This window comes from Boleophthalmus pectinirostris, unplaced genomic scaffold (genome assembly GCF_026225935.1).
Source record: "Boleophthalmus pectinirostris isolate CB_2022bp ecotype Guang Dong unplaced genomic scaffold, ASM2622593v1 HiC_scaffold_2, whole genome shotgun sequence".
Lineage (NCBI taxonomy): Eukaryota > Metazoa > Chordata > Actinopteri > Gobiiformes > Gobiidae > Boleophthalmus > Boleophthalmus pectinirostris.
The window spans coordinates 15736426-15750503 of NW_026571152.1; the positions used below are offsets into that span (position 1 = coordinate 15736426).

Below are 14078 nucleotides of genomic sequence, written 5' to 3' on the forward strand. Positions count from 1 at the left end.
GAAAATCTTTAGTTAAACCACTTCTTGTGCAAAGTTCATATGAAACACAAACATTTTAATCCTCAAAACAGCGAAAATGTCAAACGAGTTTCCTTCCACTAAACAAACAACGAAACTGTAGCTGTAACAAAATCATTTAGTAAAATAAACCAAAAATACTCTTGGTGATATATCGATAGAGCAGCCCACAATATCGATACTGTGTCATCACATTAAACGATACGATATATCGATATTTCAATATTTTTGCACACCCCTCTACTCTTTATCACACGAAGACACAGCAGTTCTTTAGTTTAAGGTCATGGTTTAAGGTCAAGGAGTATATTTCCTCTGTTATTTCTGGCCATTTTTGTTTTATAATTGAGTTGTTTTGTAAGTGTTGCTGTACTTACTGTTACGCAGATAAAAAGTGCGACCTACTCTGTGAAATCTACTCTGTAAAGTCTCCTCTGTGAAGTCTACTGTTTGAAATCTTTGTACGATTTGCTCTGTGTCAAGCTCAGCTAAATGTGCCTTTTCCGTTAAGCGATATGTGATTTTCGATTTGTGATTTGCGATTTGCCTACTCTTATAATCTCCCCGAGGCCAAACAAAGCTTTGAGTTAAAGCCCACAAAGCTTTGAAGTTTAGCTTTGAGTTCCGGAGTTGCCATGGTAACAAGGCTTTATGGAACTTTACATGTATGATGTCATCGGCGCCGTGAACCTGATGGAACTGGGAGGTTTTCAGGTTCTAGAATGTGATGATGTCATACTCCCAAGACGGGGCAAGAGCCACGTTTCCCTGTTGACTGAGGCCGAGTGTTGTTAAGAAGTCACTGATATGAGACAAACCTCGATACAGTGCGCTTTCGATTCGATACGGTTCAGTAAAAAATAAAGGCTAAATCATGGAAAATCTTTGTTAAACCACTTCTTGTGCAAAGTTCATATGAAACACAAACATTTTTAATCCTCAAAACAGCGAAAATGTCAAACGAGTTTCCTTCCACTAAACAAACAACGAAACTGTAGCTGTAACAAAATCATTTAGTAAAATAAACCAAAAATACTCTTGGTGATATATCGATAGAGCAGCCCACAATATCGATACTGTGTCATCACATTAAACGATACGATATATATCGATATTTCAATATTTTTGCACACCCCTCTACTCTTTATCACACGAAGACCACAGTTCTTTTAGTTTAAGGTCATGGTTTAAGGTCAAGGGTATATTTTCCTCTGTTATTTCTGGCCATTTTTGTTTTATAATTGAGTTGTTTTGTAAGTGTTGCTGTACTTACTGTTACGCAGATAAAAAGTGCGACCTACTCTGTGAAATCTACTCTGTAAAGTCTCCTCTGTGAAGTCTACTGTTTGAAATCTTTGTACGATTTGCTCTGTGTCAAGCTCAGCTAAATGTGCCTTTTCCGTTAAGCGATATGTAATTTTCGATTTGTGATTTTCGATTTGCCTACTCTTATAATCTCCCCGAGGCCAAACAAAGCTTTGAAGTTTAGCTTTGAGTTCCGGAGTTGCCATGGTAACAAGGCTTTATGGAACTTTACATGTATGATGTCATCGGCGCCGTGAAACCTGATGGAACTGGGAGGTTTTCAGGTTCTAGAATGTGATGATGTCATACTCCCAGACGGGGCAAGAGCCACGTTTCCCTGTTGACTGAGGCCGAGTGTTGTTAAGAAGTCACTGATATGAGACAAACCTCGATACAGTGCGCTTTCGATTCGATACGGTTCAGTAAAAAAATAAAGGCTAAATCATGGAAAATCTTTGTTTAAACCACTTCTTGTGCAAAGTTCATATGAAACACAAACATTTTCATCCTCAAAACAGCGAAAATGTCAAACGAGTTTCCTTCCACTAAACAAACAACGAAACTGTAGCTGTAACAAAATCATTTAGTAAAATAAACCAAAAATACTCTTGGTGATATATCGATAGAGCAGCCCACAATATCGATACTGTGTCATCACATTAAACGATACGATATATCGATATTTCAATATTTTTGCACACCCCTCTACTCTTTATCACACTGTACTTTGCCACGAAATATCCAAAAGGTAAACGCACAAATGTTAAACCTGGTATTGAAATGATTAAAAACTCACTGTTAGAACACAATGGCCACGTTCACATGATGTTTTTTAATTGTTCTGGATTAAATTGTTTGGACTTAAAATATTTTCCTTGGAGTTTACATGGAAATAATAATTCTGAATATCTGGGTTTCACGTGACATTACAGGGCGACGTTTGTCAGCACGCAAAATCAGATGGAGGGCAAGAAGTGAACCGACTGGAGGGAAATGCCGATGTGTTGTGCAGTTTACGGCTGTGCCAATTGTTCTAACCGAGAGAAGGAAAAGCGATTTTTTTAGAGTACCGAAGATAGTCGTCCACAAAGGTCAGAAATGGGAAAGCTGACAGAANAAAACATATGAAAAGTGAACAGTATAGCGCCCCCTACCAGACCAAAGCGTCAAAGCGTCCACTTTCTATGTAAAGTCTATGTGGACGCGCGACTAGAGCGTCCTGCGTTTTTGCGGCGCGTTTTCGGCGTCAGCGCGGCGCGAATCCGGCGTCGACGCGGCGCGTCTTGAGCGTTTTGGCGTCAGCGGCCAAGACGCGCGTCCAAAGCGTCAGTCCAGGACTGTGTGGTCGGGTTGTGTGTGAGTCTGACCTCGGCGCAGCTTCCTTGTCTCTGTCCACGCGTCACGATCAGGTTCGTCGCCACAAAGAACGAGTTTTTATCCTGAAACAAAAAAGAAAAGAAAAAAATATATTAAAGAGGAAATATGACACTTGTACGTGGCAGTGTAACTGTAACTGTAACGTCACATATTTAGATGTGAGAGATCACTAGATGACTCAAACAAACATTCAAACATTAGAACATTAGAACAGAGAAGGTTCCAGATCAGCCCCTGTTTAAGGAGATGGAGGTGTTAGAGATGGAGGAGGTGGACATGGAGGAGAAGGAGGTGGAGGTGGAGATGGAGGAGGTGGAGGAGGTGGAGGAGGTGGAGGAGCAGGAGGTGGAGTTGGAGGAGGTGGAGGAGATGGTGGAGGAGATGGTAGAGGAGATGGTGGAGGAGATGGAGCAGGAGATGGAGCAGGAGCAGGTGGAGGTGGTGCTGGAGGAGGAGATGGTGGAGGAGGAGGTGATGGTGGTGGAGATGAAGATGAAGGTGGAGGTGGAGATGGAGGAGGTGGAGAAGGTGGAGGAGGTGAAGGAGAAGGAGGTGGAGTTGGAGGAGGTGGAGGAGATGGTAGAGGAGATGGAGCAAGAGATGGAGCAGGAGATGGAGCAGGAGCAGGTGGAGGTGGTGCTGGAGGAGGAGATGGTGGAGGAGGAGGTGATGGTGGTGGAGATGAAGATGAAGGTGGAGGAGGAGGTGATGGTGGAAGAGGTGGAGGTGGAGAAGGAGGAGATGGAGCAGGTGGAGGTGGTGCTGGAGGAGGAGATGGTGGAGGAGAAGGAGGTGAAGGTGGTGGAGATGAAGATGGAGGAGATGGAGATGGCATAGATGGAGGTGGAGGTCCGGACCTGGGAGGGGGGGCTGTTTGAATGTTTGTTTGAGTCATCTAGTGATCTCTCACATCTAATATGACACTGACACACAGAGTCCACATGTCCCCGTGTCCCCGAGACTGTGTCCCCCTGTCCCCAAACATTTATACAAACTACTGATCTGACCCAGATTATACAAGAAATGTTGATCTGAACCAGGACTAAACCAGGACTAAACCAGGACTAAACCAGGATGAAACCAGGACGAAAACCAGGACGAAAACCAGGACGAAACCAGGACGAAAACCAGGACTAAACCAGATCTAAACCATGTCTAAACCAGGTCTAAACGAGCACTAAACCAGGACTAAATCAGGACTAAACTGGGACTAAACTAGGACTAAACCAGGACTAAACTATGACTAAACCAGGACTAAACCAGGTCTATTTCAGTTCTAAACCAGGACTAAACCAGGACTACATCGGGTCTATTTCACTTCTAAACCAGGTGTAATCCAGAGGAGTAAAACCTGCACGTGAGCTCTGCAGCGGGGGGAGACGGAGCTCTGCAGCGGGGGGAGCGGGAGAGCGGGGCAGATGTGCGGGGGCAGATGCGCGGGGGCAGATGCGCGGGGCAGAGGACTCGGTTTACGCCCAAACGGGACAGAACTGGACACTTTACCACGATAAAAAAAAGATAAATAAAAAAGACAAGCACGTGCGTAAAATTTGTCTCATTTGTACAAATTTACTGGAAACGAAACCAGAAAGTCACAGTCAGTGGCTCCAGTGCGACTTTTTATAGACCGATAATATTTAATCAATATTTAATAGTAAATAGATAATATAAAAAGTAATAATAAAGATGAGATCTGCTCAAATGAATCTTAAAATACAGATTTGTGATGTAATACAGTGAGTTTTTGGCTAAAGTGACCAGTCCCAGTTTTATTTATTTATTTGCACATTAATCAACATCAAAACAATGTAAATGTGAGTTCGCTGATAAGAGCTCATTTGCATCAAAAAGGCATCCTAAAAAGAAAATACACTTAAAAGTTATACATCAAAAATTATACTAATGTACAATAAGATTGCAAAAATAGTGTAAAAGTTTTAGTTTTAGTGTTCACACATTTGTATTTTTGAGCCTGTGTCTCCAGATTTATACAAAACCACTGATTTGTCCAAGTTTTATACAAGAAATGTCCCTATTTTGAACCAATTTAATATTTGTCAACAGTAAAGAGAGACATAAACTGACATTTGTTTGGGTAAAATACAGAAAATCTGCTTCAAAACGACCAAAACACAAAGAAAATGTGACAGTACTGACTCACATGTTCGAGTCCAGAATATTTTTTTTTAAATTCTGCACTCGAGTCACAATTTTTCTTCTCACAAACCGAGTGTCCCAGTTTTTGATTTTGGAATCCTGGTCACTCCAAGTGTGACTCAAACACACCGATCTGTGGTTTCTCTGCACAAGTCGAAATCAGAATAAATGAGAGTAAATGTGAAGAATAGTCTGGTCTGTGCTGGAGTCGTGGGTCGAGGCACAAACTGAATTCCTCCCAGACAAAGACTCAGTGTTCAGTCTGAGCGAAGGAACATCTGCCTCTGTCACTCACGCCCCACACGCCAACAGGAGGCGCTCTCGGGACACTAGGAGTCTGCCCGGGGGCGCTCTCGGGACACTAGGGTCCGCGGGGGGCGCTCTCGGGACACTAGGAGTCTGCGGGGGCGCTCTCGGGACACTAGGGTCGCGGGGGGCGCTCTCGGGACACTAGGAGTCTGCCGGGGGCGCTCTCGGGACACTAGGGTCGGGGGGCGCTCTCGGGACACTAGGAGTCTGCGGGGGCGCCTCGGGACACAGGGTCGCGGGGGGGCGCTCTCGGGACACTAGGGTCTGCCGGGGGGCGCTCTCGGGACACCAGGAGTCCGTGGGGGGCGCTCTCGGGACACTAGGAGTCTGCGGGGGGCGCTCTCGGGACACCAGGGTCCGCGGGGGGCGCTCTCGGGACACGAGGGTCCGCGGGGGGCGCTCTCGGGGACACTAGGAGTCTGCGGGGGGCGCTCTCGGGACACGAGGGTCCGCGGGGGCGCTCTCGGGAGTCCGTGGGGGGCGCTCTCGGGACACCAGGGTCCGCGGCGGGCTCTCGGGACACCAGGAGTCCGCGGGGGGCGCTCTCGGGACACCAGGAGTCCGCGGGGGCGCTCTCGGGACACCAGGAGTCCGCGGGGGCGCTCTCGGGACACCAGGAGTCCGCGGGGGGCGCTCTCTCGGACACCAAGAGTCCGCGGGGGGCGCAGAGACGCGTGAGCTTCAGGGAGGGCATCTGATGTAAATATGACAAGATATAAATCAGAGTTTCTCAGACTTTTCTCCGAAAGTGAACCTGCTCACGAAAAGATTCAAAAGAAAATACACGTAGAAAAAAAATATTGTGAAAATGAAATTACAGTTTTTTCTGTGTTACATAAAAGTTGTTCTTTATATTTGTTGTATAATTCACTGATTGTTTCATATTTAATCTGTTGTGTTGAAGTTTGGAAAAGTGTTTGTCACATTTCTGTTCCTCCAGTTTTTCTTTTACTGAACAGAGCTGTGAGAATCATCAGAGGAAGTGGAGACACAGACTCAACAAACACAAGATTGTCTTAAATATAAATGTAGTTCAACTGTTTTTACCAGGAGAAATAAATCAACAAAAGTGAATAAATGCTGAAAATCTCATGTTTTATTGAACTCATAAAAACATGCAAAGTCAGAGGTCAGAGTCTGCAGGAAACAGGTATTTCTCCAACTCACACAGACGCCCCACACCAGACCGGACCCACGGGACCCGACCAGACCTGGACCCTGGACCAGACCTAGAGACCGGAGCAGAGATGGAGACCAACAAGGGTTTAATACAGAGAGCAAACAGGACTAAACCAGGACTAAACCAGGTCTAAACCAGGTCCAATACGGGAATAAACCAGGTCTAAACCAGGACTAAACCAGGTCTAAACCAGGTTTAAACTGGGACTAAACCAGCACTAAACCAGATCTAAATCAGAACTAAACCAGGTCCAATACGGGAATAAACCAGGACTAAACCAGGTCTAAACCAGGTCTAAACCAGGACTAAACCAGGTCTAAACCAGGTTTAAACTGGGACTAAACCAGGACTAGACCGGGTCTGAACCAGGACTAAACTGGGACTAAACCAGGACTAAACTGGGACTAAACCAAATCTAAACCAGGTCTAAACCAGGTCTAGAGCAGAGTCAGAGGAGCAGAAGATGGACCTGTTTGATGGATGTGGTTCAGAGGAGGCAGGTTCAGAGGAGGGGGGCATCCGACGCATCTGCAGAGAGAACAATGAGAGGAGAGGGAAACAGAGGCCACATTTACATCATGTTTTTTAGCTCTGAATTAACTGTTCTGAATTCAAATCTTGTAAATAATCATGTTGAATTGTTGTTTTGTTTTTAAACTGGCGAAATGTTTTTTATTTCATATGTGTGAGCGTCTGGAGGTGGAGAAGGTTCTGATTGGACAGAAAAACCAACGGATTTATGTCTTTGGGAAGAAAACACACACTTCAACTGCTCTTAAACCAGGACTAAACCAGGACTAAACCAGGTCTAAACCAGGACTCTCTAAAAACTGAGCTGTGGTCTTTTCTGTCGTCTGCGTTTGTCGTTCCTCCACGGACACAAAAACCATCCAAACTTTTCCCGCAGTGATTCTGATGAGAATTGGAGAATCGTCTCATCACACTTTCCGTCTGTGAACTGAGGAGGAGGAGACGGGAAGAGCGTCGGAGAAGGAGGAAGAAGACAAAAGCTCAGCCCGCTCCCGCATCCCGCTCACAAATCCAAAGAGACGTGGATCAAAGTCCCGACGTGTCAGAAGGACGACACGACGAGCACGAAGCACCAGTATTATTTTAACAACAACAAACCACAAACAAGATCCACCAAACAAACTCAGTCAGCGAAAAAAAACTGAATAAACCAAACACTTACTTCACTATTAAGATTAATTCTGAATCATTTTCATTTAGACTTAAGTGTTTACATGGACTTTTTAAAGTGGAATTTGTTTTTTTATCCAGAATTCAAGCTCTCAAGTAAACGTGGCAAGTGACAGAAGGAGGTTTGAAGGTCCAGAGGAGAGAAACAGTGAGAGGAGGAGAGAGAGGAGGTAGAAGGAAGAGATGAAGAGGTTCTTCTCTCTTCATCTCCCCGTGTCTGTGAGAGGGAGGTGTCTGGGGAGAGGGAGCACCTGTCTGCGGTTATGTTCCACCTCTATGATCTCCCGCAGGACATCGATGGCTATGCGTAGGTTCGTCTCGTTGTGTGTCCTCCTCCTCCTCGCTCTTTTCTCCTCCTCCTTCAGTCTGAGGATCTCCACTCTCTGTTCCTCCCGCTTCAGGCACAGAACTCTGTAGTCATCCCTGAAGAGCAACACATGCTTCATTAGACCTGGAACAGTCCTGGAACAGTCCTGGAATAGTCCTGGAACAGTTCTGGAACAGTCCTGGAATAGTCCTGGAACAGTTCTGGAACAGTCCTGGAATAGTCCTGGAACAGTCCTGGAATAGTCCTGGAACAGTCCTGGAACAGTCCTGGAGTGTGACTGTTACCTGAGTTTGTCGGTGAGCTCCTCAGATTTCACCTTCTCCTCGTTCAGACTCAACTTTCTCTTGCTCAGGTCCTTCAACTTCCTGGACAACCTCCCCATCTCCTGCACAAACACACCTGGTTTAGTCCTGGTTCAGTCCTGGTCCAGACCTGGTTGAGGGTCTGGTTTAGTCCTGGTTTAGTCCTGGTCCAGACCTGCTTGAGGGTCTGGTTGATCTTCCTCATGTCTTCGCATTTTTGTTTGGTGGTGTGTGTGCGGAGGTGGATCTCCCTCTGTTGGTCCCTCAGGAGTTTGATATCGTCCCGGAGCTCGTCCGTCTCCCTCTGGGCGTCCGCGATCTCCTCCCTGCACCTGTCGTTCTGCTCCTGCTCCCTGCGCCACTGCGACAGGAGCAACGCCTGCTCCTCCTCCTCCACCACCTGCCGCCTCTGCCACATCAGCCTGACACACAGCGGCAGAGTGGGCAGATCAAGACCTGGGTTAGTTCTGGTTCAGTCCTGGTTCAGTTCTGGTTTAGTTTCTGTGTGTGTGTGTGTTGTGTGTTACATTTTGACTTTTCTGTCGATGCGTTCCTCTTGTTCCTTCTTCGCTTTCTCCAGTTCGGTCTTGTGCTCCTGTTCCTGTCGGACCAGAGCCTGATCCAAGTCCGAGATCTGAGCCATGAGCTGCGCCCTCTGCTGGAAGAACAACTCCTCTGCAACACACAGACACACACACACACACACACACACACACACACGACACACACACAGAGACACACACACAACACACACACACACACGACACACACACACAGACACACACACACACACAGAGACACACACACACACACACAGAGACAGACACACACACACACACACAGAGACACAAACACACACACACACAGACACACACACACACACACAGAGACACAAACACACACACACACAGAGACACACACACACACACACACACAGAGACACAACACACACACACACACACACAGAGACACAGACACACACACACACACACACACACACACAGAGACACAGACACACACACACACACACACAGAGACACAAACACACACACACACACAGACACACACACACACAGACACAGACACAAACACACACACACACACACACACAGACACAAACACACACAGACACAGAGACACAAACACACACACACACACTTATACATAAGATATTCAGATCTCCATGTTCCTTTAACTGTTTTAAAAATGTTATCTTCACCAAAAACAACAGATGAACGTGTTTTATAAGTTTCTCTGAGTCTCTCTTCTCTTTGCTCTATGTGCTAAGTCCCTCCCCCTTCAGAGCACTGTCACACACACTCGTGCGTCGCACTAATGAAACTCCTGCACAAACATCAGGTTTGTCGTGTCGTTGTGTTCAGTTTTGTGTCGTGTTTTTGTGTTTTTATGGAGAGTTGTCGTGTGGAGCATGTGGGGGGACGGAGCCTCGTACAGACTCGTACTGCAGCGAAATGTGACGAGGGTTTGAATAGGGCCTGGGAGAGATCTCTAGATGACTCAAACATGGATGGAGGAGTCTAAATTTTCCACACCTGTCCCTCCTCACCTGTCTGTCCTCACCTGTCCCTCCTCACCTGTCCTTGTCTCTCTTCACCTGTCCTCACCTGACTCTCTTTTCCTGTTTTGTGCGTCTTGTATTTTTCATCTGTAGTTCTTCCTCTCTCCTTGCGTGTTCTTCCTCCTTGTTCCTCCTCTCTTCCAGCACTGTCCTGAAGCTTCCTCTCTGCCTGCTCCAGCTCTGTCCTGAAGCTCTTCTCTGTCTGCTCCAGCTTTCGTCTCAGAGGGTCCAGGATCGTTTTCTGCTCCTTCTTCAGGAGGTCGAGCTTCTCCAGGACCTGAGCTTCTTTACGAGACCACAGCTCGTCCTGCTCCTCCAGACTGGACCCACACAGAACCAGAATCAGGTCTAAAACAGGACTAAACCAGGTCTAAACCATGACCAGAACCAGGTCTAAAACAGGACTAAACCAGGACTAAACCAGGTCTAAACCAGATCTAAACCAGGACAAAACTAGGTCTAAACCAGGTCTAAACCAGGTCTAAATAAAGTCTAAACCAGGACTAAACCAGGCCTAAACCAGGTCTAACCCAGGTCTAAACCGGGACCAAAACAAGGCCTAAACCAGGTCTAACCCAGGTCTAAACCGGGACCAAAACCAGGTCTAAACCAGGACTAAACCAGGTCTAAACTAGGTCTAAACCAGGTCTAAACCAGGTCTAAATAAAGTCTAAACCAGGACTAAACCAGGCCTAAACCAGGTCTAACCCAGGTCTAAACCGGGACCAAAACCAGGCCTAAACCAGGTCTAACCCAGGTCTAAACCGGGACCAAAACCAGGTCTAAACCAGGACTAAACCAGGTCTAAACTAGGTCTAACCCAGGTCTAAACCGGGACCAAAACCAGGTCTAAACCAGGTCTACACCAGAACTAAACCAGGTCTAAACTAGGTCTAAACCAGGTCTAAACTAGGTCTAAACTAGGTCTAAACCAGGTCTAAACCAGGTCTAAACCAGGTCTAAACTAGGTCTAAACCAGGTCTAAACCAGGTGTAAACTAGGTCTAAACTAGGTCTAAACCAGGTCTAAACTAGGTCTAAACTAGGTCTAAACCAGGTCTAAACCAGGTCTAAACCAGGTCTAAACCAGGACTAAACCAGGACTAAACCAGGTCTAAAACAAGATTAAACCAGGTCTAAACTGGGACCTAAACCAGGTCTAAACTAGATTTAAACCAGGTCTAAACTAGGACTAAACCAGGTCTAAACCAGGATTAAACCAGGTCTAAACCAGGACCAAAACCAGGTCTAAACCAGGTCTAAACCAGGACTAAACTAGGTCTAAACCAGGACTTAACCAGGTCTAAACAAAGTCTAAACCAGAACCAGGTCTAAACCAGGACTAAAACAGGTCTAAAACAGGTCTCCAGAACTAAACAAGGACTAAAGCAGATCCAAAACCAGGTCTAAACCAAGGTTTAACCGAAATTAAACCAGGTCCAGGTGTAACTCAGGCTAAACTAGACTAAACCAGGACTAAACCAGGTCCAAACCAGGTAACGTGTTAACAAGCTCTGAATATTCAAAGACCAAATATTCCCCAAACAGGTCTAAATCAAGACCAAATGAAAACAGACTAAAGACCACGGACTTTAGATTTGAAACCAACAGCCTCTGTGTAAGTTATATCTTTTATACAACAGGGTTAGTTTGGATTTTAAAGTTAAAAAATAAAACATTTATAGCCACATTAAACACACAGAGCTGTTGTAGTGCGCCCTCAAGTGGCCGCTAACGTACACTACACTTAACAGTTAACTAGCCTACAGTCAATTCAAAACGGATTAAATCAAATAATTTATAAATAACAAGGACTGAAATCAACCGTAACTGTATTTTTTGTTACATATGCTTAGTTTTGTTAGTTTAAATATATTTAGGATGAATATAAACGTTTATTTTAAAGCGACCAAATAAAGAACGTTAAATCTCCGGCGGCCATCTTGGAACTGTTTAACACGGATCTGTGACATTTCGCGGATTTTATTTTATTTAACGATCTGTTTGTAACGTGATGAAGAGGAAATGGGATCTGACCTGATCATCTTCTCCTCCAGCTCCCGGATCTGCTGCAGCGTCTTAGAGCTCATCATGGACCTTCTCCTCCACAAAGATCTGACAACAGGCTAAATCATGGAAAATCTTTGTTAAACCACTTCTTGTGCAAAGTTCATATGAAACACAAACATTTTAATCCTCAAAACAGCGAAAATGTCAAACGAGTTTCCTTCCACTAAACAAACAACGAAACTGTAGCTGTAACAAAATCATTTAGTAAAATAAACCAAAAATACTCTTGGTGATATATCGATAGAGCAGCCCACAATATCGATACTGTGTCATCACATTAAACGATACGATATATCGATATTTCAATATTTTTGCACACCCCCTCTACTCTTTATCACACGAAGATCACAGACCATAGTTTAAGGTCATGGTTTAAGGTCAAGGTATATTTCCTCTGTTATTTCTGGCCATTTTTGTTTTATAATTGAGTTGTTTTGTAAGTGTTGCTGTACTTACTGTTACGCAGATAAAAAGTGCGACCTACTCTGTGAAATCTACTCTGTAAAGTCTCCTCTGTGAAGTCTACTGTTTGAAATCTTTGTACGATTTGCTCTGTGTCAAGCTCAGCTAAATGTGCCTTTTCCGTTAAGCGATATGTGATTTTCGATTTGTGATTTGCGATTTGCCTACTCTTATAATCTCCCCGAGGCCAAACAAAGCTTTGAGTTAAAGCCCACAAAGCTTTGAAGTTTAGCTTTGAGTTCCGGAGTTGCCATGGTAACAAGGCTTTATGGAACTTTACATGTATGATGTCATCGGCGCCGTGAACCTGATGGAACTGGGAGGTTTTCAGGTTTCTAGAATGTGATGATGTCATACTCCCAGACGGGGCAAGAGCCACGTTTCCCTGTTGACTGAGGCCGAGTGTTGTTAAGAAGTCACTGATATGAGACAAACCTCGATACAGTGCGCTTTCGATTCGATACGGTTCAGTAAAAAATAAAGGCTAAATCATGGAAAATCTTAGTTAAACCACTTCTTGTGCAAAGTTCATATGAAACACAAACATTTTAATCCTCAAAACAGCGAAAATGTCAAACGAGTTTCCTTCCACTAAACAAACAACGAAACTGTAGCTGTAACAAAAAATCATTTAGTAAAATAAACCAAAAATACTCTTGGTGATATATCGATAGAGCAGCCCACAATATCGATACTGTGTCATCACATTAAACGATACGATATATCGATATTTCAATATTTTTGCACACCCCTCTACTCTTTATCACACGAAGATCACAGACCATAGTTTAAGGTCATGGTTTAAGGTCAAGAGTATATTTCCTCTGTTATTTCTGGCCATTTTTGTTTTATAATTGAGTTGTTTTGTAAGTGTTGCTGTACTTACTGTTACGCAGATAAAAAGTGCGACCTACTCTGTGAAATCTACTCTGTAAAGTCTCCTCTGTGAAGTCTACTGTTTGAAATCTTTGTACGATTTGCTCTGTGTCAAGCTCAGCTAAATGTGCCTTTTCCGTTAAGCGATATGTGATTTTCGATTTGTGATTTGCGATTTGCCTACTCTTATAATCTCCCCGAGGCCAAACAAAGCTTTGAGTTAAAGCCCACAAAAGCTTTGAAGTTTAGCTTTGAGTTCCGGAGTTGCCATGGTAACAAGGCTTTATGGAACTTTACATGTATGATGTCATCGGCGCCGTGAACCTGATGGAACTGGGAGGTTTTCAGGTTCTAGAATGTGATGATGTCATACTCCAAGACGGGGCAAGAGCCACGTTTCCCTGTTGACTGAGGCCGAGTGTTGTTAAGAAGTCACTGATATGAGACAAACCTCGATACAGTGCGCTTTCGATTCGATACGGTTCAGTAAAAAAAATAAAGGCTAAATCATGGAAAATCTTTGTTAAACCACTTCTTGTGCAAAGTTCATATGAAACACAAACATTTTAATCCTCAAAACAGCGAAAATGTCAAACGAGTTTCCTTCCACTAAACAAACAACGAAACTGTAGCTGTAACAAAATCATTTAGTAAAATAAACCAAAAATACTCTTGGTGATATATCGATAGAGCAGCCCACAATATCGATACTGTGTCATCACATTAAACGATACGATATATATCGATATTTCAATATTTTTGCACACCCCTCTACTCTTTATCACACGAAGACCGCAGTTCTTTAGTTTAAGGTCATGGTTTAAGGTCAAGGGTATATTTCCTCTGTTATTTCTGGCCATTTTTGTTTTATAATTGAGTTGTTTTGTAAGTGTTGCTGTACTTACTGTTACGCAGA

General features: G+C 44.3%; 1 protein-coding gene and 1 long non-coding RNA gene across 2 annotated transcripts; both read right to left on the bottom strand.

Annotated features, from left to right (window-relative positions):
* Window positions 1-6289: 6289 nt before the first annotated feature.
* Window positions 6290-9882, bottom strand: LOC129409506 (trichohyalin-like). The gene is made up of 7 exons (XM_055155848.1): window positions 9802-9882; window positions 8704-8851; window positions 8352-8598; window positions 8159-8259; window positions 7798-7969; window positions 6816-6874; window positions 6290-6395 (listed from the first exon to the last, which is right to left on the bottom strand). The coding sequence occupies exons 2-7, from the start codon at window positions 8817-8819 to the stop codon at window positions 6290-6292; spliced, it is 801 nt and encodes a 266-aa protein (XP_055011823.1). The 5' UTR covers window positions 8820-8851; window positions 9802-9882.
* Window positions 9883-9948: 66 nt separating this feature from the next.
* Window positions 9949-12604, bottom strand: LOC129409482 (uncharacterized). Its single transcript, XR_008632430.1, has 3 exons — window positions 12281-12604; window positions 11792-11880; window positions 9949-10075 (listed from the first exon to the last, which is right to left on the bottom strand). It is a non-coding gene; the product is annotated as an uncharacterized LOC129409482 (long non-coding RNA).
* Between the last annotated feature and the right edge of the window lie 1474 nt (window positions 12605-14078).